Here is a 23,808-nt window from a genome sequence, read left to right on the forward strand (position 1 = left end):
GGCTGGTCTGCATTTCCTGCAGTCGTAGTAAGAAGGGTCTCTTGTAAAGCTGATATCATGAAGTCAAGACATCCATATCTCTCTCATCCTGGGGATGGTTACTCACAATGTAGGCTGTATTGTTAAAAATGTGTCATTCTTCCCTTCCAGTATCCGGAGTGTGATGCAGAAGTACCTTGCAGAGAGAAATGAAATAACCTTTGACAAGATTTTCAATCAGAAAATTGGTAAGTCCTGGTTGTTCATTTGGCATACGGTAATTTTAGTGATGAAATTGGGCGATACTATAGTAATATATGAATGCGCCCCCTAGTGCTTTATATCCTCTATAGCTGTGGCTGGGAATAAAGGAAATTTCATGTAATTAATAAGGTATTTAATGATGACTTATAGTCCTAGTAACATATTCCATGAATAAGGTCTTGGGAAATGGGTAATTCTAGGATTTTTACATGAAATCAGCATTGCTGAATGTAAGAAAATAGGATATTCCTTTCTTTTCTTTGCGTCTTGCCTGCCTCATGTGGTTACTGAGGTGGTTTGCTGGGGAGCTGTGTGTAATAGTTTTAAAATTATTTTATGGCTGGAGGAAATTACTTTATGAAAATTCCAAGAAATTAAAGTTCCCTAGAACTCAATTTGTGCTCTGTTTCCATGATTAATAGACATAGACTGATAGATCCCTTTAAGACTGCATATTCTTCGAGATAATTCTGGGCTTGCCCTTTTGTTTGCTGATGAGGAGATGTAGACACAGGGAGGTGGAGTGACTTGTTCTGATTCCCAGTTCTCCTTCTTCTTTACTCTGATAATAAAATATTAACCAGTAAATAATAAAATAGTTAACAGTAGAAACTGGTGCAGAAATCTTTGGATTTTTGTAAACCACTTTATCTGGTTTACAAAAATCAGCCTGTCTGTGAAGACGGTCTTTGGTAGGTACAGCTTCTTTGATCACGCATGAAGTACAGTGGGGAAAAGGTGGACGGAGTGGTTTGGAGAAGCAGATGATGTGTGGTCTGTCTGTGCCTGACCACTGTGTGTGGAAAGCGATTGGTCTTTGCCATATAGAGATATTTCATCCTGCTCCTCAGGAGTTGGTTGGGGAACAGATAAGTTGAAAGAGTTTGGCTTTCATTTTGTTAGTTCTTATGGCTTCTCGTTATTTTCATGGTGTGTGGTTACTATAAGCTAAACAGATGTTCTCCTTTGCTTCTGATTTTGTACTAAAAAACAAAATAAAACTCATGATAACAAGAGAGAGAAACTCTGTATCTCTGAGAGTGGAGGGAAAAAGGAATTATCTTTTTATTTGCTAGTTAAAAATTTTTTAAATTTATTTTTTGTGGATTTATTGAGGTATATTTCACATAGCATACAATCCACACATTGAAAGTAAACAGTTGAGTGACTTTTTGTGTATTCACCGTCATACAACCATCTGCACTACCTAATTTTAGAATGTTTTTATCACCCCCAAAAGAACTTGTACCCATTAGCAGTCCTTCTGCCTTCTACCCTCCCTCAGCTCCTGGCAACCACGAATCGAGTTTCTGCCTCCATGGATTTGCTTGTGTTGGACACGCCACATGAAGGGAATCACACCCTGTGTGGCCTTTTGCACTGGGCTTCTTCAGCATAAGGCCTTCAAGGTTCGTTCTGGTGGTAGCATGGATCAGAACTTCAGTCGGCTTTCCCTTCAGCTCTCATTCCAGTTTCTGAAATGCATCCAGGACTCTTCTTTTGTGTTTTCTGTTCTCTCTTCCTTCTGTAGCTCCTTTCCTGTCTACAGTCCCCCCAAACATACATACAGTCCCCCAAACATGTATTTCCCATAGCTTGGGTTAAAACCTTACCTGACCCTGGCACCGGGAGACTCTGACCTGAGCTCCCAATGGCGTTAGTGTAGCCGAGTATCTCAGCTGCACAAATTGTTCCCTGAGAGCAGCCTCACTGGGCGCTGATAGGCTGTGCATTTTATCTGAAGCTGTTAAACATCGTTTAAATAAATAATTTCTTCTTCTATTCCCTTCAATTCGTGACCTTGGATCTGGTCAGGAGAAGCTGAGTTTGAGCTTGGGAAGGTCGTGGTCAGAGGAAAGAAGAGCGGCTGATCGGAGGCTTAGGGAGAGCGCACACCACCATCTGTAATTATGTTTTGACAGAGCTGTCTAGTGTTGTTGGCCTGCTCCCCGTCTTTCTCTGTAGTAGTCTCACTTTCTGCCTGGTCTCAGGGATTGGGGGAGAGTGGAAGGTGGTCCGTGGTGGGAGTAAATGTGTCTGACACTCCAGGTCTTCCTTTTCCAGGTTCCGTTTGCGCCTTCCGTCACTGACTCCATGCGTTCCTGCCTTACGCTTTCCCTTCTCCATCTTTCCTTCCCTCTCCCCTCATTGTTTTGCTGGTCCTCTTGTTCTGTTTCACCCTCTATCTGCCTACTCATCTGCTCCTTTTCCCTCTTTCTTTACCTCCCAAGGTCCCCGACACACAGGATCACCATAGGGCTTGGGAACTGCCCTCCAATGTGTGCTGTGGGCAATTGGTAAAAATGGTTTTCAAAATGAAAACCATAGAAGTCTTTAATTTACTTGGCCTCTGAGGCATTGCCGAACTGGCAGATTGTTTGGCTACACCCTGAAGTGGTTGTTATTTCATTACTTTTTATCTATAAAAGTAGGGATAATAATAGTTCTGGTCCATGAGGCTGTTGAGAGGGTTTAGCGGGTGGTGTACATGAAGCCCTTAACACGACAATTGGCTCTCAGCAGATGCTCAGTGAATAGAAGCAAATTGTTTATGTTAAAAATTTTCAACATACAGAAAAGTAGACTAGAATAATTAACCCCATATGTACGTATATGTATATGTATGTGTGTGTGTGTGTGTGTGTGTGTGTATATATAGTTAACATCACCTAGATTTGATACATTTCACCATTTTGCTATACTTTGTTTTCCCATCCCGTCTTTTCTTGTGGTTACTGAATTAACAAAGCAGTCACAGCATTTTGTCCTATATGCATCTCTAAAAAGTATGCATGCTTTCTTATACAACCGCAATACCTTTATCCCAAACATGGAATTTATCATGTTTCTTGGTGTACTCTAATACCGAGTTTATTGTCAAATTTCTCTGATTAACTTAAAAAAGTTTGTTTTTTTTAACTCTTGGTTTGAATCAGGATTCAAATATTGTTCTTGTATTGTAATTGGTGATAACATTTCTTGTAATCTAGACCAGTTCCCCCGCATTGCCCCCGCCAGCACATGCACAGGTAATTAACTTACCGAAGAAATTGGGTCCTATGTGTTGTAGAATGTTCCATGTTCTGGGCTTTTCTGTCTGCTTCTTAATGGTATCATTTAAAAAATTTTTATTTATTTATTTTTTGGGACAGAGTCTTGCTCTGTCACTCAGGCTGGAGTGCAGTGGCACAGTCTGCTCACTGCAACTTCTGCCTCCCAGGTTCAAGCAGTTCTTGTGCCTCAGCCTCCTGAGTGGCTGGGATTACAGGTGTGCACCACCACACACAGCTAATTTTTTTTTTTTTTTTTTTCGGTAGAGACAGGGTTTCACTATGTTAGCCAGGCTGGTCTTGAACTCCTGGTCTCAAGTGATCTGCCCGCCTCGGCCTCCCAAAGTGCTAGGATTACAAGCATGAGCCACCATGCCCGGCCTTTAATGGTATCATTTAAATTGTACTTCTGTTTCCTACATTTCCTGTAAATTGAGAGTTTGCTCTAACAGCTTAATGAGGTTTAGCTTCAGCTGTTTTTTGGTAGGAGCACTTTATAGGTGGTGCTGTGTACGTCGTAGCAGGAGGCACATGCCATTTAGGGTCTCTGTAGTCAGGTCTCTAAAATGGTCTCAGATGTGGTCGGTGTCAGTTTCTCATTGACAATCATTATCTAAATCAGTTATTTTATTAGGGATCAACTTAATGTTCATTAAGACATATAATTTCTATATAAGGATGAGGATAAAAGTAGCTGGCACTTAACCCCTTTCTTCTTAATTGTGGCAATTAAAAACAAAGAATGGAGTTTATTAGGGACTTAAAAAATGGTGAGTTTTCTAAATACACGATTCCTTCTGCATTGATTACTTGTATTCCTCAGTGGGAGGATATTTAGTTGCCTTTAAATATAGTTTAATTAGAAAGGCAGGTGTTCATGGTGCAGCCCCATGACCCTTGCCTCGTGGTGTTGCCCCCATGCGTAACATGGCTAAAAGAGATTCTGCAGGTGGAATTAAGATGATTGTCTGAGTGAGCTTAATCTACTCACATGCGCTCTTTGAAAGCAGAGTTTCCTCAGGCCGGCAGCAAGGAGGAAGTCAGAAAGATATGAAGCTCAGGAAAGATTCCACACACTGTTGCTGGCTCTGCAGATGGAGAGCGTGTGGGTGCTCACTAGGAGCTGAGAGTGTCCCTGGCTGGCAGCAGCGAGGAAACAGCCACCTCCATCCCACAACCACAAAGCACAAAATTCCATCCATAACTGGAATGGGTTTGGAGGCAGATTCCTACTTGGAGCCTGTAAATAAGAACCCGGGCTGACCGACACCTTGAATTTGTCCCGGTGAGACCCTAAGCAGAGAGCCCAGTGGAACCCACCCACATTTCTGACCTACAGAACTGTGAGATGATACGTGGGTGTTGTTTTCAAGTCACTAAGTTTCTGGTGACTTGTGATACATGAGAAAACTAATACAGCAGGTGAAATCTCCATTCGTTGTTTTTAATTGCCACTATTCAGAATAAAGGGGTTACGTGCCAGTTACTTTTATCCTTATCCTTATATAGAAATTTTATCTTAAGAAATATTAAGTTGATCCCTAACTTGCTGTCAAGTAAAACTTACACATTTAGACACTGACACAGTATGTTTGGTTTTAAGGGGATACTGGTTATTGAATAGACAGGAAAATCATTGTATCAGTTATAGTTAAGATCATTTTGTGACTATTTTTCTTCTTTAAGATACATTGAAATTGTAATTTCATCATATGAAGTGAGGCACATGGCATTTGATAAAGTCCATCTGTCTGTGGACAATCTACTTAGCTTCTCTGTCTGCATGTTCACTCCTGCTAGAGGAGCATGTTTGAAATTATAAGGAGACTCCAAAATAGATCCTTTTCTTTTTTTTTAAGACAGTCTTGCTCTGTTGCCCAGGCTGGAGTGCAGTGGTACAATCTTGGCTCACAGCAACCTCTGCCTCTCAGGTCAGGCGATGCTCTTGCCTCAGCCTCCCAAGTAGCTGGGATTACAGTCATGTGCCACCATGCCCACCTAATTTTTGTATTTTTAGTAGAGATGGGGTTTTGCCATGTTGGCCAGGCTGGTCTCGAGCTCCTGACCTTGTGATCTGCCTGCCTGGGCCTCCCACAGTGCTGTGATTACAGGCTTGAGCCAATGTGCCCAGCCCCCAAATCGATACTTAATACATGAAGTATGTAAATGTCATTCTCATGTATAAAGAATGTGGTGATTAATATTATATTACATACTGCCATTAAAGGCATTTCATTTTATAATACTGACTTCAGAGCTCAACCCCCAGTTTGAATAGTAATCTTTTTCAATTTGTGTGAAATAATTTGGTGTCTGATATATAGATACAAAAACTTTGCAATTTTTACTTTTTTTTTTTTTTTAGAGACAGAGTCTTGCTCTGTCACCCAGACTGGAGTGCAGTGGCGCGATTTTAGCTCACTGCAATCTCCGCATTCCCAGTTCAATCAACTCTCCTGCGTCAGCCTCCCGAGTAGCTGGGATTATAGGCACACGCCACCATGCCTGGCTAATTTTTGTATTTTTTTGAAGGAGACACAGGGTTTCACCATGTTGGCCAGGCTAGTCTCAAACTCTTGACCTTGTGATCCACCCACCTCAGCCTCCCAAAGTGCTGGGATTACAGGCGTGAGCCACCTCGCCCAGCCCTGCAATTTTTACTTTTTAAAAAATGACTTGTCCGGGTGTGGAGGCTCACACCTGTAATCCCAACACTTTGGAAGTCTGAGGCAGGAGGATCACTTGAGGCCAGACGTTTAAGACCAGCCTGGGCAACACAGTGAGACCCTATCTCTATAGAAATTTTAAAATAAAATTAGCTGGATGTGGTGCTGCATACCTGTAGTCCCAGCCACTCAGGAGCCTGAGGTGGGAGGGTTTCTGAAGCCTTGGATTTCGAGGCCTTAGTGAGTCGTGATCGCACCACTGCTCTCCAGCTTGGGCAACAGAGCGAGACTCTGTCTCAAAAAACAACCCTCAAAATGCAAAATTACTATATGCCATTCACCCATTGTAAATGTATTATGTGATGATTTTGGTAAATTTCTACAGTTTTGCACCCGTCACCACAATACAATTTAAAAACGTTTCCATGCCTGCAAAAGATCCCTCCTGCCCATTTGTCGTTACTCTGCTCCCATCCTCAGCCCCAGACAAACACTCATCTGTCTGTCTCTCTCTATCTGCCTTTTCTAGACATCTCATAAAAATGGAATTATACGATATGCAGTCTGCAGTCTCTTGCATCTGGCTTCTTTAACTTAGCATAAGGTTTCTGAAGTTAATCCAGGTCGTTGTGTGTATCTGTACTTCATTCCTTTTTGTTGCTAAATAGCATTCCATATTATGGACAGAGCACACTTTTTTTTTTTTTTTGAGACAGAGCCTTGCTCTGCTACCCAAGCTGGAGTACAGTAGCTCGATATCTGCTCACTGCAACCTCTGCCTCCTGGGTTCAAATGATTCTCGTGCCTCAGCCTCCTGAGTAGCTGGGAGTACAGGTGCATGCTACCACACCCAGCTAATTTTTGTATTTTTAGTAGAGACAAGGTCTCACTATGTTACCCAGGCTGGTCTTGAACTCCTGACCTCAAGCCATCTACTCACCTCAGTCTCCCAAAGTGCTGGGATTACAGGCGTGAGCCACGGTGCCCGGCCTACAGAGCACACTCTCTTCATTCAGCAGTTGATGGGCATTTGGATTATTTCCATTTTTTTCCTGTTTAGAGAGCAGTTATTGCCACTTTTTGCTTGTTTATAGAGCAATGCTACCATAAACATTTGTGTACAAGTATTTTATGGACATATGTTTTCATTTCTCTTGAGTCTTTACCTAGGAGTGGAATTGCTGGGTTGTATGGCAAATTTGTGTTTAACTTTTTAAGAAATTACCAAATTGCTTTTCAAAGTGGCTGTACTCTTTTACATTCCCACCATCAATTTATGAGCATTCCAGGTTTACTATATCCTCATCAATACTTGTTGTTACCTGTCTTTTTTGTATCCACTTGAATGGATAGGAAGTGGTATCTTGTTGTGGTCTTGATTTGTGTTTCTCCAATAGTTAATGATATTAAACATGTTTGTGCTAATTAGTTATTTGTGTATCTTCTTTAGTAAAATGTCTATTTAAATCTTTTAACCATCCTGAAATTTGGATTGTCTTTATGTTATTTGTTGTTTATGTATGATTTACAAATGTTTTCTTCTGGTTGGTGGCTGGAATCCAGTCTCTTTCATTTTCCTAATGGTGACTTTTGAAGCACAGGTTTTATTTTTGAAGTCCAATTTATACATTTTTTTTCTTTTATGACTCATACTTTAGTGTCTTTTTTTTTTTGAGATGGAGTCTCACTCTGTCACTCAGGCTGGAGTGCAGTGGCACAATCTGGGCTCACTGAAACCTCCGCCTCCCAGGTTCAAGTGATTCTCCTGTCTCAGCCTCCAGAGTAGCTGGGATTACAGGTGCACACCACCACACCCAGCTAATTTTTTATGTTTTAGTAGAGACGGGGTTTCACCACATGGCCCAGGCTGGTCATGAACTCTTGAGCTCAGGCAATCCACCCGCCTCGGCCTCCCAAAGCACTAGGATTACAGGCGTGAGCCACTGAGCCCGGCCTTTAGTGTCGTATTTAAGAGCTTTTTGCCTAACAAATTTGCAAAGGTTTTCTTCTGTTTTTCTTCTAGTAGTTTTATTGTTTTAGCTCTTATATTTTGGTCTGTGGTCGAATTTGAGTAAATTTTTGTCTATGGTGTAAGGCAAGGTCTAAATGTATCTGTTTTGCATGTGGATATCTGATTTTGTGTTTCTCATTAAATTTATTCCCAAGTATTTTAATCTTTTTGATGCTATTGTGAATGGAATTGTTTTATTTTAATTTTGGTTGTTCATTGCCAGTACATGGAAATAGAATGAGTTTTTTTGTAGTGATCTTGTATCCAGTGATCTTTCTGAATTAGTTTATCAGTTGTAGTAAGGTGTGTCTGCGTGTGTGTGTGTGTGTGTGTGTGTGTGTGTATTCCTTAGGATTTTTTATGTATGGAATCCTATCTGAATAAAAAGAATTTTACTTCTTTGTTTCCAGTCTGGTGTCTTTTATTTCCTTTCAGTTTTTACTTTTCACTTTAATTTCTTAAATGTTTTTTAAGTTGGTCTCAAACCTCTTTAGCATGATTTCAAAGAACATTTACCTAGAAAGAATACATAAATTATATTTGACATTTAGGGCCAAGGCATAAGAAATGTACTTGCTGTGGGCTTTGAAAGCAAAGGTGTATGTTTCATTATAAAAAGAATACATTGATAAAAACAGAAACTACTACCTCTAAAAGTCCTTTTTTAAAAAAAAAATTCTGAGCAGTTTCTATCATAATAAAGATGGATGTAGATATACCATAGATGCTTATTTTAAAAATTTGGTAATTATAAAAAAAAACCCAAAATGCTAAAAAACATAAACTAAAACATTTTAGGATCACTTTTTTGTCAGTTTCAATGAATAAACTTGCCAATTGATTTCATCATTTGTAAAATTATTGCTTGACATGTTTAATATCTAAAATATAACACATAGCTGGTTAAAAGCTGAAAACATGTATAAGTCAGCAGCTTTGGATTCAAAAGTTGAGGTTAAATTATAGCAAATAGAGCCGTCTTGCATAAGGTTGTAGAGAGGGAGATGTTATCCTGGGAACCATCTTCAACTTTGTTTTCCTCTGTGTACCTACCTTTGTTTGGAAGTGTTTGTTTCTGTCACAGTGAAGGGCCTCCCCTGACAGATCCCCGGATTGACAGTGACACAGTCAGTTCCCACCCTGCCTTATCTGTAAGAGTTCTCTAGCCAGAGCAACCACAGACTCGGAGAAGAAAAACCTGGGGCCCTATTCAATTCTGCATCCATTACCCATGCCTTTGTGGAGACTTTTCGTGAGGGAGAGAGTTAAAGAGGCATGTAAACTTTCAAACAGCAGAGACCAACAGTGGACTAAGCACAGCGAATTGGATTTTCTGTTGAAGAGGCAGTGCAGTGAGAGGGTGCAGGCAGTAACGGGAGCCTGGGTGACTTAGGGTCACAGCCTCTGCACAGTTTCAACTTGGGTTTCCTAATAAAAATGCTGCCCAGAGAGGAAAGACACTAGGGTAGAGGAAAAGCTGTTACTTACAAACCTACTGGCAAGTCAGTCTTTTCAGCTGACTTCATTATCTGTGTTGGACTAAACAAGTCTGGGCATCAGCTCCTGGTGCTGGAGTCTGCCCGGGCTGGGAGCCGCTACATGCCCCCGCAGTGCAGCCTCTGCAGCTCTGAACATTTGGGACATCTGAGCATTTTGGGTTAAAAAGGATAAAAAGAGGAGAAAAAGGCTAAACTAGTTCTATGGGAAAATTTGGTTGTCTTTTTTTTTTTTTTTTTTTTTTTAACCCAGCTTGGTAGGGCTGGTTTTCCTTCTTAAAATTATCATTCAAGTTCAAAGACCAGCCATAATTATCATCACCCCACCCAAAAAAAAAATTCAGAAAAGCTACATTTTACTGGAAAAGCACAATCCTTTAATATCTACTAATCACTAGAAACTATAGGAGCGCTGATTTGCCGGCTAGCAAATGTATTATCTTTTTTTTAAATGTTATTTATGTATTTTTTGAGACGGGTCTCGTTCTGTGGCCCAGGCTGGAATGCAGTGGTACACTCTCAGCCCACTGCAGCCTCAACCTCCTGGGCTCAAGCAGTTCTCCTGCCTCAGCCTCCCGAGTAGCTAGGACTACAGGCACAGGCATGCACCACCATGCCTGGCTAATTTTTGTATTTTTTATAGAGATAAGGATTTGCCATGTTGCCCAGGCTGATCTTGGACTCCTGGGCTCAAGAGATCCACCCACCTCAGCCTCCCAAAGTACTGAGATTATAGGTGTGAGCCACTGTGCTTGGCCATCTATTATCTGTTAAATTTTTACTGCTTAATTTTCCCAGAGCTCTTCTGAGTGTGTGATTGGAATACTATTAGTCCATAATTGGATTTACTATTAGTTTAAGGCAGTGATGCTACCTGTGTACTAGACACTTCAGTGAGTATTTTATGTGCTGGTAAAACAATATCAAGTTTGCACAACTCCCAAGTGGTAGAGCCAGAGTTGGAAGTCATGTGCTTTTTCTGCCTATAACCAGCAAAATTTAGTGTGGAAATTACCATGCATATGAAGTTCTTTAAAAAAATGACATATCAACTGTGTAATTTTTATTTCCTATATAATGATACTAAAATCCAGGATTTGGCAGCTGTGCACAAAGATCTCTCTGTAGCTGGTCTACTTTATGTGCTTTGCTGAAGGGGACATTCAATCAAATATGTTTGAGTCCTTCACTGGGAATGTCTCATTAAACAAAAAGGCACATGGAGAAGACTAAGACAGAAGGCTCCCATCCCTAACCAGCTCACCCTGCAAAAGATGGACAGCAAAATGTGTGTGGAAGCGTACAGACCTCTGACATTCCAGTACTGAACAGTTGTTAAGTGTATTTACTATCGCCAAGGAGCCTGAGATTCCCAGAAGAGCCTACTGGTCATTTTCCTGAGGCACGAATTTAAATCCTAAGGCAAATGTGGGGAAGTTATTCTCTTAGCCAAGAGGTAAGCCTTGCTGATCAGCCAGCCTCTGCAGCTAAACTCAACTTTGTAGCTCTCTCTCTGCCAGGGTCCACGTATTTTAGGAAAAAAAAATTATATGCTCTAGCAATATTAGCAAATGTGGGATCTTAATTTATGTTGCTAGAGAATGCCAAGGACCTGTGAAACAGCACCTCAACTGGAAAGGTTCTCTGTAAACTTTTTGAACTGACAGTGGGGGGATGATGGGGCTGTTTTAGGATTTTAAGAGCCCTCAATTGGTTTTGAAATTCAAGGTGGTGCTACATTTCCATAATATCTTCTGGTTTTAGATTTTTTTGGAGATCGCTTTTCTGATGGTTTTACACCTTGTCTTTGATTTATTTTAGTATTTCTACTTCTAGTCAAAGTTAAAACCAGGAAATACAGAGATGTGCTATGGAGGTGATGGTTAAGCTTTGTTTGAAACTTGTTGCTAAACATTCAGTTGTTCGTTTAATAAATTTAACTATGTGCCACACATTTCTCCTAAGCACTGGGGAATCCCTTGGGGAACAAAAGCAGAAATCCACACCCTTATGGAGCTAACTCCTCCTTCTCTGGGGAGAAAGATCCACAAATACATACTGTCCACAAGGGGGTAAATCTCCAGGGTAGAAGAGCTGCGAAGAGAGGCAGGGAGTGCTGGTGCACATGGTGGGTTTAAACAGGGTGTTTTAAGAAGGCGCCATTCATAAAGGACAATTGAGCAAAGTCCTTTGGGAGAGAAGGTGCCGAGCCCCTGTGGATTTATCTGGGGGAAGAGTACCCAGGTGAAGTATTCAGCAGGGCAAAGACCCTAAGGCTGGAACCTCAGGGTTGAGGCACAGCAAGGAGGCCAGGGGGCTGCAGGGCAGGGAGTACAGTGGGAGTGGGGGTGGGGGTGGAGAGTGGCCAGGCCCTTGAGGCCCTTGTGAGGGTTTCTCCTCTTACCCAGAGTGAGGTGGGACATAGGGAAGTTTGAGAGTTGGGATGGCATAATCTGAGTCGCGTGCTCCTGGATCAGTCTGGCTGTTGGGGAGGCATGGGCCAGGGAGGCTGTGTTAGTCCTGTCTCACACTGCTGTAAACAACTGCTTGAGACTGAGTAACTTATGAAGAAAAGAGGTTTAATTGACTCACATTTCCACAGGCCTAAGAGGAAGCCTGACTGGGAGGCCTCAGGAAACTTACAGTCATGGCAGAAGGCAAAGGGGATGCAAGCACCTTCTTCACATGGCAGCAGGAGAGAGAGAGAGGGAGGGAGGGAGGGGGAGAGAGAGAGAGAAAGAGAGAGAGGCGAGGTACTACATGCTGTTAAACCATCAGATCTTGTGGGAACTCACTCTCATGAGAACAGCAAGGAGGAAATCCGCCCCCATGACCCAGTCACCTTCCACCAGGCCCCTCCTTCAACATTGGGGATTATAATTCAACATGGGATTTGGGCACGGACATACATCCAAAACATTTCAGAGACCGCTTAGAAAGCTAGAGGCTGTGAGAGACGATGCTGGCCTTTGGACCATTGGCGTTGCCGTGGAAGTAGAGAGAAGTCATGGAATTCCCAATTTTGAAGATAGAGCCAATAGAATTTGTAAGAAATTATGTTGCAGTACCAAAAAGGGTTGCAGGGAGAAGTGGTTTGCTGGGGACACTTGTCCTCAGGTCTAAAGATAAAGGAGAGGTTCTGATAAGAGGTTGAGACTGTAGGGCGATGATGTTGTTTATGCCTCTTGGAATTAAAGTAACTTGATTTGCACAGTGGGCCATTTGCTGGAGTATTGTCACACCTCGTTTGCATTCTAGCTGGTGCTTTGAGGTCAGCATTAAGCTAAGAGCTTTGTCCTGATGCTGATAGCTTTTTGCTAGATGAACAGAGAAGATTCTTACGGGTGTGAGTCAGGAGTGAAATCCCAGCTGGGACAGAGAGAGTCCTTCTAGGCCCCCAGAGAGTCTGTTTATAACATTGGAACACAAAAAGAGAAACTAGGACAACTTTTTAAAGAAGCACATATTCTTACCTTATACGATGCACTTACTCTCCAAAGAAATATATATTTTTTTAGTTTAAATCATTGTCAGCCTTTGGAATTTGCTCTTTAGGAATTCATTTCCTTATCTTAAAATTTATGGCTATTTAAGAAGATTGAAATTAGTTGTTTTTGGCTTCTGCTTTTCAGCCAGCAATTGAGTTCTGAATTGGTGACAGAAAAGAACTTGAAACGGAATAGCTTGCTGGGAATAGTGATTTTGGCCCTTTCTTTCATTGTTGCCTTTTAGTTTATTGTCAGAATATACCCAATTTCCTATTCATGAGGTACCAAATACAAGAATCCAATGTTATTTTTTTCTTGTTTACTAATAAATGTGCTCTGTACTTGTATTCTTACTTTTTAAAACAATTTAATTGATGTAAATATGTATTTCCATAATATGCATTTCCATAACTTCAGAAAGCATAGTCTTGCCCTTTGGGTTCAGCTCACCCTAGCCCTGGGCAGCCGCTGATCTGCTTTCAATCACAATAGATTACATTCACCTTTTCTAGAACTTCGTATAAATGGATTCAAACAGTACATGCTCTTTTGTGTCTGGTTTATGTGGCTCAGCATAATATTCTTGAGATTATTCCATATTGTGGCTCCTGTTATCAGGATTGCTTTTCTTATTTTTTTTGAGATGGAGTCTCGCTTTGTTGCCCAGGCTGGAGTGCAATGGCTTGATCTCGACTCCATGCAACCTCTGCCTGCCGGGTTCAAGCGATTCTTGTACCTCAGCCTCCCGAGTAGCTGGGACTACAGGCACTTGCCACCACGCCTGGCTAATTTTTGTATTTTTAGTAGAGGTGAGGTTTCTCCATGTTGGTCAGGCTGGTCTTGAACTCCCGACCTCAGGTGATCCACCTGCCTCGGCCTCCCAAAGTGCTGGGATTACAGGCGTGAGCCAACATGCCCAGCTAGGATTTTGTTTCTTTTTTTTGCTGAATATTATTATTTTACGTGCATTTAACACAGTTCACTTGTCTGTGGACGCTGGAATTGTTTCCAGTGTGGGACAAGTATGAATAAAGCTGCCACAGGCATTTCTGCACAAGCCTTGTGAACATGCACTATCATTTCTCTTTGGTAAATACCTGGAAGAGGAATTGCTGGATCCTTTCTGATAGGTGCACACACATTACGCTTGCGATGTCTTTTTGAGGAATTGACTTATTTATATCACAGTGAAATGTCTTTTATCCTGGCAATATATTGCTCTGGTGTCTACTTTGTCTAATATTGATTTAGTCACTCCAGCTTTCAGATGTTAGTGTTTGCATGGTACATCTCTTCTCCATTCTTTGATTTCAAAGTGTCTCTATTTAAAGTGTGTTTGTTAGAGGCAGAATCTGCTTGAGACTGCTTTTTAAACCCAGACTAACAATCCCTGTTATTTCATTAGAATATTTAGATCATTTACAATTAGTTATCAAAATAGTTGGACTGAAGTCTCCCATCCTCCTAACTGTTTTCCGTTTGTTCTTTTTTCTCCTTTTCCTGTTGTCTTTTGAATTGAATATACTTTGGTATGTTAGGTTATTGCCACACTGGCTTATAAGCTGTACCTCTTCATTTCATTATTATTATTATTATTTTTTTTTTGGTGTTTCCAGGAACCTCAGCATCCCTGAACTCTTGATGCCCTCACCTCAGCAAGACCACCAAGGTCTGCTTGGGTGTCCCTCCTAGTGCTGCAGTTCAGTGCAGTTGACCACTATCCTAAGGTACCTCCAGGCTAAGAGCCAGCTCATCCTGGGATCCTCCTAGTTTATTTTCCTTCTCTGAAAGACTGCAACCCTTTCCATGTCTGAAAACAGTTATTTCATAGAACTTTTCTCTCCAGCTTCCTGGTTGTTCATGGTGAGAGATTAAGTCTGGTCCTTATTATTGTATTATGCCCTTGAAGTATAATTTCATTTTTGAAATATTTGGCTCTTGGTGGGAAAATTTGATAAATACTTGAAACTGAGACTCCCTGTAAAATCCTAGACATATAGCGCCTTTGTTATAACTTCATGGTGCAACACAAACATGATGGTTGTCTTCCAGGGTACCCATAACAGCACAGGTAAGTCTAAGAAGCTTTAGAAAAGGCTGTATCCATACATTTTGGGGTGATGATAACAGCTATTGAGCCCCTTGGTGCTCAGTGCTCTACATACGTGATCTCATTTAGTCTTCAGAATGACCCTGTGCAGATCATTCTTGGCCCCCTTTTACAGGCAAGGAGCCGAGCCTCAGAGGTGAAGGGATTTGCCTGGTGTCTTGCACATAGTGATGGGCTGAGGTGGAGTCTGCCACACTCCAAGCTAAAGCTTTTGACCGCTATACTAAGCTGAGTAAGGAGTGTTTTTTGTTGTTGTTTTTGAGAAAGGGTCTTGCTCTGTTGCCCAAGCTGGAGTTTAGTGGCGTGATCATAGCTCACTGCTGCCTCGAACTCCTGGACTCATGTGATCTTCCCATCTCAGCCTCCGGGGTAGCTAGGACTACAGGTGCACACGATCATACCTGGCTAGTTTTTTTTTTTTTTTTTGTAGAGATAGGATCTGGCTGTTGCCCAGGCTGGTTTCGAACTCCTGGCTTCAAGCGATCCTCCTACCCTAGCCTCCCAAAATGCTGGGATTATGAGCCACTGAGCCAGATCAAACTAAGTTTTTGAAATGTCTTAAGGGGCAGCAGCAGGTTAGGTGGTGCTGGAACATCTGTGAAGTGGTTGGTTTCTTCCTGAGGTAGCTACTTGTTGCCAGGAGAGAAAGCATTATGGTTCTTTTCTCACAGAAAGTGGTTCTCTCTCCCCCTTCTCTCTTCCTTTACTCTCTCCTGCTACCCACATTCCTTCCTTTACTCTTCCTTTCCTTTGTCTTTGTGTGTGTGTGTGTGTGTGGTTTTAAGGAGTGGAGAGTTTAATAGGCAAGAAGGAAGGGAGAAGGAAGAAGCTCCCCTGTACAGAGACAGAGGGAGGGGCGCTTCAAAGCCAAGAGAGGGAACCCCAAATGGGGTGGAAACCAGCCAGGTGTATATATAGAGAGGCTGGAGGAGGCGGTGTCTGTTTTGCATGGGGCTCGGGATTGGTTTGACCAAGCGTGTCTTTCACATAGCCCAAGAAAAAGCTGGCCCTCCCACCCTAGCCTTTTAATATGCAAATGCAGGGCACCATGACGTTCTGCACACGTGGGGGTATGTGGGGGCTGTCAGGTTGCCAGGAACATGTGGGGCAAGGGCAAGAAGGCCCGCGGGGATTGTCCTGTTGGGTGGACCTAGTTTCTAATTGCCTGCATTTGCATATCAAAGGTTGCCAGCCCAGCTTTAAGAACAGGGGCTTTACAAGAAGCTTTTCCCAAGAGGCTTTAAAAAATGAAAACTTCCCAAAACTTTTCCTCCCTGTCTGCCTAAAATAATTTCTTAATAACTCCTACAACATTCCCCCCAGTGGAGACGCCCCACTAACTGCTGTTAGGGGGTTTTGGGCGACGACTCTTTCTGGCTACTTCCTGCAGAAAAGGGGTGTTGAATGGGGAACAGCAGCTAGGGCTCCTCCTGGAGTCCATCTAAGGGTCCTCAGAAGAATGGCGTGTCCTTGTGTGGTTCAGTTGACAGCACTGTTTGGAGTTTGATTGCTTCTAGGCAAGAAGAAACAATTTGAGTTGTAGTATTGAGTATACAGAGTCCAAATATCAATACAAGATGTATAAGTAAGAGGAGGCTTAATAAAGGGGTTAACGAATTCCATCAAGAAGACTGGAATTTATTAAAGAGGGATTGTAGCCACTCGGGACTGAAGCCAGCATTTTCCCTGAGCCTGTCAATAATTTTGATTTGATCTTTAAGTACCTGTAGATTTTCCTTTACTATACTAGAGATGTTCATCCAAAAGCAGCATGTTTCATTTAAAAGTGCGTCACTAGACCCAATAAAAAGTCCTAGCAGACTTAGTGATAGTAAAACTTTCATGCTTCCTTTTTGTTAGTAACTATTATCCCTGCTATAGGGATAATAATTAAGCAAAATATGACAGTGATGGAAACTTTCTGTCCAGTATTTCAGCTAGAAGGTGCTACTGTGTATAACCCTATTGCAAATAGTAGAGTGAGGACAGCAATTCCCACAAGTGTGGTGTGGTAGGTAATTTCCATCTAAAATTTTACTTGCCAACATATAGAATTCCCCTTTGGGGGTCTGTGAAGTTCCTTGGTTTTATTTTCCCGAACAAAGACCTCTGGGTTATGGGCACCTTACTCACTTTCATTACCTGGCAGAATTTGCAAGATAATTGCCCAGAACTAGTATATTGATTCACATGTTTACGTTACCCATCCCTATTTTTTCTTTTTTTCAGGCTACAGAAGATCACCACTTGATTCACAGTAATAGGCAGAGTTAGTCTAAAATGTGGGCAAAAAGCTTAAAAACAATTAATGAGACTAGGATTTAATGACAAATGTATGATAACCTTTGGAGCAAAATTTTTCTCTCCAGTCCTTATTTTTGGTAAAAACTAATTATGAATAAACTTTAGTTTTATACTTGGCCTGATTATTTGCATAAATGGCAGCAAGAATGGTTATTTTTACATGGGCCTTTTGGATTAGCTTTGATGAAACTCTATTCCACAAGGAATCTTAGATAAGACCCTTAAAGTCGAGCCCAGCCATGGGTTTGTATCCTCAGATACCTGTGAGTTGGGTGATCCTCTCCTCTTGAGGTCCCAAGATAAACCGGGAGCTCCTAGACCTGTTAGAAAGTGACATTCTTTACTGACCATAGGTTAGGAACCCTGTGCAGAGACTATAGACAAGGTATGAGGCCAGTTCTCCCCAAGGGGCTTTTATTGGCTCTACATGTTAAACTTGATTCCTTAAAGGGAAACACACTGTTTCAGTTAAAGCCTTGGTAAAATAACCAGTTTTTCCAACTGTGTCCTGTTGACATCCTTTGCCTTTTTTTTTTTTAAAACCCCTCCTCTCTTTGTCAAAATAGCAGTAAGATCATCAGCAGAAGAGAATGAAATCAAAACTGACCCCACTTGAATTCATGAAACCACAGAACGTTAGGCCTGAGTGAAACCTCAGAGTCTATGCATTCCAGCCCCTTCATTTGATTGATGAGGAAACTAAGGAACACTGGCAGAAAGTGAGTTGGTAGAACCATGCAGCTTGTCGGTGTGCAGCAGGCACTGGAATGCAGGCAACACTGACCTTGGGCGGGATGCGGGGATCAGCTCCCTCAGCGTGTGAGGGTATCAGCCAGATCCTAGCGTCTGCTGTGCAGTGGGATCATGAAGAGCCGGGACCTGAAGGAGACCAAGTAGCGCTTACTTAGGTTAGTTGTTCAGGGGACATTTCTTTGAGGATGTGATCGGGGGATCATGCGGAGCAGCGTCGTCATCAGCCGGGGCAGGAGAGAGCGCGATGTGTTTCAGAAACCACCAGAAGGCCCACGCAAGCAGCACCCGATGAGAGAAAAGAGGGGAGGCAGGGAACTGCGCAGGAGCCAGGGATTTGAGTGTGATGGGAAGCTCTGGTGGGTCTTGACCAGGCCCGATGTATGTTTTAAGATCATTCTAGCCTCTTTATGAAGAATGAATTGCTGGGATCAGAGTGGGAGCATGGAAACAGGAAGAAGAATCTGGAGATCCCTGTCCCATTTAGGAAGTCGCCAAAGGTGGCTTTTGTCAGAGTAAGAGCAGCAGAGATGTAAGAATGGGTGGCCTGGGATATATTCTGGAGCCAGAACTGAATAGGGAAGAGAAGACTCAAGGAGAAGTTCAATGCCATAGTTTGGTGGTAAGTGTATACATAGTTTTTATAATTTAGGGGAATAAATATATAAAGCATATTTTCTTTTCTTTTTGTTTTTTGAGATAGGGTCTCACTCTGTCACCCAGGCTGGAGGGGAGTGGCGCGATCTTGGCTCACTGCAACCTTTGCCTCCCGGGGTCAAGTGATTCTCCAGCCTCAGCCTCCTGAGTAGCTGGAAACACAGGTGTGCGACACCACATGTGGCTAATTTTTGTAGTTTTTGTAGAGACGGGGTTTCTCCATGTTGTCCAGGCTGGTCTCATACTCCCGACCTCAAAGCAATCTGCCTGCCTCAGCCTCCCAAAGGGCTGGATTATGGGTGTGAGCCACCATGCTCAGCCATACTTTCTTAAGTTATTCAAAACTATAGAAGGAGAGGAGCTAACTAATGCACAGAAAGATGAAATGACGAGACAGAGTGATGCGGCTACGATGGCATCGGGCCTTCCTGATTCCCGCCTTGTAAGGCCCTGCCTTTGGCTTGTGCTGCTGTCTGTCTCCTGTGTCCTTGTTTGCATCTGTCCCTTCCCGCAAGTAACCTCTGCCCTTACTTGATGGCACAGCTTTGGTGCAGCCTTAGTGAGCCAGCTCGTTTCAGTTCTGTGGTTCATTTCATAATGAATCATCATTTCTAGTGTAATGTGTTGCCCTTGCCTCTACCAGAACAGATTCAATACCTCACTAATTATCTCCTCCCTGACCAGAAAAACACAAACTAAGAAACCTACACACCTGTATTCATGCACACGCATACATGCACATGCACACCTGGTGTCCTTTCCTCCCTTTCTATTGACATTAATGACACTGCTATTCTCCAAGCTGTCCAGGATTCGAAGCTCTGAAGCCTTGCAGATGCCTTCTCGTCCTTGTCTCTCCTGCCCCATCATCCTCCATTTCCACCACAGCCACTTTAATTATGCCATTATTACTCTGACCCAGATAGTTCAGGACCTTCCTAACTGGCTATCCTATTTTAATTTTTTTCTTTCTCCAGCCCTTTTGTTAAACTTTTAATTTTTGCTGGGAAACATAGCCTCTGGCCAGGAGTCAGGATCAGGCACTTCCAATCTCCAGCTCTTTTTCTGTTATCCGGCAGTCTGAAAACATAGTCTGGTCACGGTATGATTGCATTCCGAAGCTTTCCTAAGCCCCCACTGCAGGGTGCGGTCAGCTTGTTCCCGTCACTCAGGTACCCAGAACTTGCCTCCATCTTTTTTTCCTCATCTTTTAATTTCAGCGTTCATTGTGAACATGCATCATGCTCCTGGCACTCCGCATCTGCTTTCACAGTCTGTCTTCCTCTGTGGAAGGCCACCTCCTTTCCTATGCTCGTCACAGAGATTCACCATTCAAGGATTAGCTTACAACCCTGATATCTGGCCAGGCGCGGTGGCTCACGCCTGTAATCCCAGCACTTTGGGAGGCTGAGGCAGGCGGATCACGAGGTCAGGAGATCGAGACCATCCTGGCTAACACGGTGAAACCCCATCTCTACTAAAAATACAAAAAATTAGCCGGGCATGGTGGCAGGTGCCTGTAGTCCCAGCTACCTGGGAGGCTGAGTCAGGAGAATGACGTGAACCCTGGAGGCGGAGCTTGCAGTGAGCCTAGATCACGCCACTGCATTCCAGCCTGGGTGACAGAGCGAGACTCCGTCATTAAAAACAAAAACAAAAAACCCTGATTTCTGACTATGAATAATCTCTTTTGATGTTCCTGCTCTACTCATTGTCTGTAGCATTCGTTTGGCGCTTACTGTGGAAAGTATAGTACTGTGAGGTGCTTCTTTAATGTTTCCCAACTGATCCTTGAGATCAAAGCTCATCTCTGACGCTATTTTCTCTTTGTAATTCTAAAGCTTCTAGTTCAGTATTTTACACATCTGAGGAATTGACTCTTCTTTTTTGGTTAACTTTCTGTTTCCGCACACAATGATTTTAACTGCTATTAGTATCAAACTGTTATTTGCAGCATTTAATATAAAGAGTGTATATTAGATGATGAATCTCTTTTTTTTTTTTTTTTGAGACAGAGTCTTGCTCTGTCGCCCAGGCTGGAGTGCAGTGACGTGATCTTGGCTCACTGCAAGCTCTGCCTCCCAGGTTCATGCCATTCTCCTGCCTCAGCCTCCCAAGTAGCTGGGACTACAGGCGCCCGCCACCACGCCTGTCTAATTTTTTGTATTTTTAGTAGAGACGGGGTTTCACCGTGTTAGCCAGGATGGTCTTGATCTCCTGACCTTGTGATCTGCCCGCCTCGGCCTCCCAAAGTGCTGGGATTACAGGCATGAGCCACCGCGCCGGGCCGATGATGATTCTCTTAGTGTGAAGTCTTAGCCCACGCACCTGTCTCCAAGTTGTCTTGCTGTAGGACTTGCAGATGTTTGTGCACTGTTGGGATGGGCGATAGGATGAATATCTGTGGAAATAGAGGGATCCTTTGGGCAGCTGTTTTGAGTAGGGATCGGGAATAGCAGCTGTGTCCACTGCCCTTCCCTTGTACAGGGAGTGAAAGGGAGTGTTCACTGATCAAGCCAACTTCATTTCCACAGGAGATATCCCCACTTCCGGGATGCTATTAAGGCACTGGGTGTTACTCCCTTTAAAACATTCAGAGTGAACTCTCACTAGAGGTATTCACAACTTACCAGATGACTTAAAAAAAAACCTCTGTTATTTAATTGACAAATTATTATATTCAGTTGGTTGTAAGTTAAAATGAATTGGGGCAAAATAATCACGGAAACCATCTGATTGCTCTAGCAAGTAGTCATTTTATATGCATTAGATTTCACAGTAAATATGAAAAGCCTCTAACCACAAGCTGGTCAGGGCGGCATAGCACGAAGCTGCAGGTGTGAAGATCGGTGCACAGTCAGGGCTAACGTCTGCCCCCAGCGGGTTGGCAGTGGCACCCATACCACCTGGTGTTCCACTGTTATGGGTTTAGTCTTTTGAGTCTTGAAGGCTTTTGATAACATCTTCACATTCTAATAGAAATATTCAGCGGGGTGGAGGTAGGCAGGCACTATTAGTGTATAGGTGTTGACACCCAAGTACCTATTTTAGGTAAGGTTAGGGACAGGGAAGAGGATGCAAGGGCCATCTGGGGACAGGTGTCATGGCAGATAAGTGTCATATTGCAGAGTACCTTGGGGAAGGGGAAGGACTACAGATTCATAATACCTACCTTCAGCCTTGCTCAGGGACTCCCATGTTGGGGAGAAAGAGTTTCTGCTCCAAAATCCTCAGAACTGGGCTCAAGAGCCGAGTTTTTATTTTTTGTGAAACAATTGCCCACTTATACTAAAAACTATTCCCCAGCAGGCTTTTTGGCATTTGAAGCTTTCAGCATGCAGAGTATTATATAACTGATAAATATTAAGTGTTGGAATTTCTGAGGCTGGATCCCTTAGCCTGGTGGCTGAAGGCCAACCCTCCCTGAGCCTCCTTGGCATAATAAAGCATACCTTCCACCTTTTCCCGTAGGAACTTGCTCTGCCTAAATTGAAGTCACACTCTTTCCTTATCTCAAGCTAAATTTCCTGCCTTTGAGCGCTGGTTCGTTCTTTCTCCTGACTCTATATAGCCCGTTAATCTTTCCAAGTCTAGCTTGCACTTAATGTCTTCCTGAAACCATCTGTGACTGTACCACAGCCATGCTGATCTTCCCTTAAGTAAATTTATCCAACGTTCATTGAGCCGATTAAGTACTAGCCATTGTGCTAGAGATTAGGAAGAAAAATAAACAAAAACAGACCACTTCCGTCTTGTAGCCCACAGCCTAGTCAGGGAGACAAATGAGGAACCAGCTGCTACTTATTGAACTAGGAAGAGATGTGTCCGTCCTTAACATGATGCAGGCTGTCTATTTCAAAGGCCAGTGTCATGTTTAAGAGGAGAATGCTAGAGGCATTTCTGTCAATGCCAGGAATGACAAGGAGCCAGGAACAGACACAGAGATCACTCACATGGATCTGACCAAGTACCTGAGAGGTGGACATCCAGAGGATTCCTTAAGCAACAGTATTGACTTGCAAATCCCAATACAGAAAAGCCCTAGAACCTTCTAAGCAAAAGCCGCATCATCGAGGGTAAAACTGGGCAAAGGTCCTATTGAGAGACAGACAGGTCGTTAAAACGGGGAAACAGATGGAACTTAAACCTAAGAAAAGATTTTCAATGTTATTCAAAAATAAGAGAAACACAAAGGTGCTCTGAAATGTTATTTTGTTATCTTTCAAATCGATAAAAAGCCCAAAGTTAAAGAACACATTTTTGATATGGCAGTGGGTTTCAAAATGGGCACTCCTATCCATTGCTGGTGGGAGTAAAAATAGATACTACTCCAGCAGAGGCTAATGTGGCCATGTCTATTGAAATAACAAAATGTCCGTATGACGTTTAACTTACAAGTTTTTCTCTGAGGAAGGTATCCTGCAAGTGTACTGAATACATGATAAAAAGTGGATGTAGAGGGTTATTTATTGCAGCAGTTTTGTAAAAGCAAAATATTTGGCACAACCCAAATATTCATTGGAGAGCAAGTTATGTAAATTATGAGATGGAATGCCATGCGATTATAAAAGAGAATCAAGTAGCTCCTCCTGACTGGTACAGAAAGATCTCCAAGGCATAGTGTTTTGGAAAAAAGGCTGATGTTGACAGTGAGTATAGCCCTAGAGTACAGTGGAAAATTAGAGTTCATATTTGCACTGGCTTTTATATTGTATTCAAAGGTAATACAAACACTAGTAACAAGGAAACCCCAGGATGTCAGGGACTGTACACAGGGAATGTTCTTTCTCATTTGGTAACAGTGCTTGTGACAGGTTGTCACAAGCCTGTAACATTTGTAACAGGTTGTTACAGATCAGCATGAGGCTTTTCTCTGTGCACTTCCATCTTGTGGCGCTGGTGTCCCTTAGGACTTGGGAGTCCCTTGCAGAGAGCTGTCATATTGATTTCTTAACAGCTGTGGCCCAGAGGTGACATACCCCACTTCCCTGAAAAGATGGAAGAAACTAATAGCAGCAGGTGCCTTGGGGGTG

The 23,808-nt window shown here is 42.6% G+C and overlaps 1 protein-coding gene across 6 annotated transcripts in view; it reads left to right on the plus strand.

Moving 5' to 3' along the window:
* The window catches only part of GRK3 (G protein-coupled receptor kinase 3), a 274,428-nt gene that overhangs the window by 148,479 nt on the left and 102,141 nt on the right, over positions 1-23,808 (plus strand). For 5 of the 6 annotated variants that reach the window (XR_010139447.1, XM_063722816.1, XM_063722815.1 and 2 more), the window contains one exon: positions 151-227. Coding sequence is in view for 4 of the 6 variants with exons in the window: in XM_063722816.1 (XP_063578886.1) it covers positions 151-227 (77 nt within the window). In the remaining 2 variants the exon portion in view is untranslated. Of the gene's footprint in view, positions 1-146; positions 228-23,808 lie in introns of those variants that run through there. The other variant, XM_054543233.2, reaches the window with a different exon arrangement.

Source organism: Pongo abelii, chromosome 23, assembly GCF_028885655.2.
Source record: "Pongo abelii isolate AG06213 chromosome 23, NHGRI_mPonAbe1-v2.0_pri, whole genome shotgun sequence".
Classification (NCBI taxonomy): Eukaryota; Metazoa; Chordata; class Mammalia; order Primates; family Hominidae; genus Pongo; species Pongo abelii.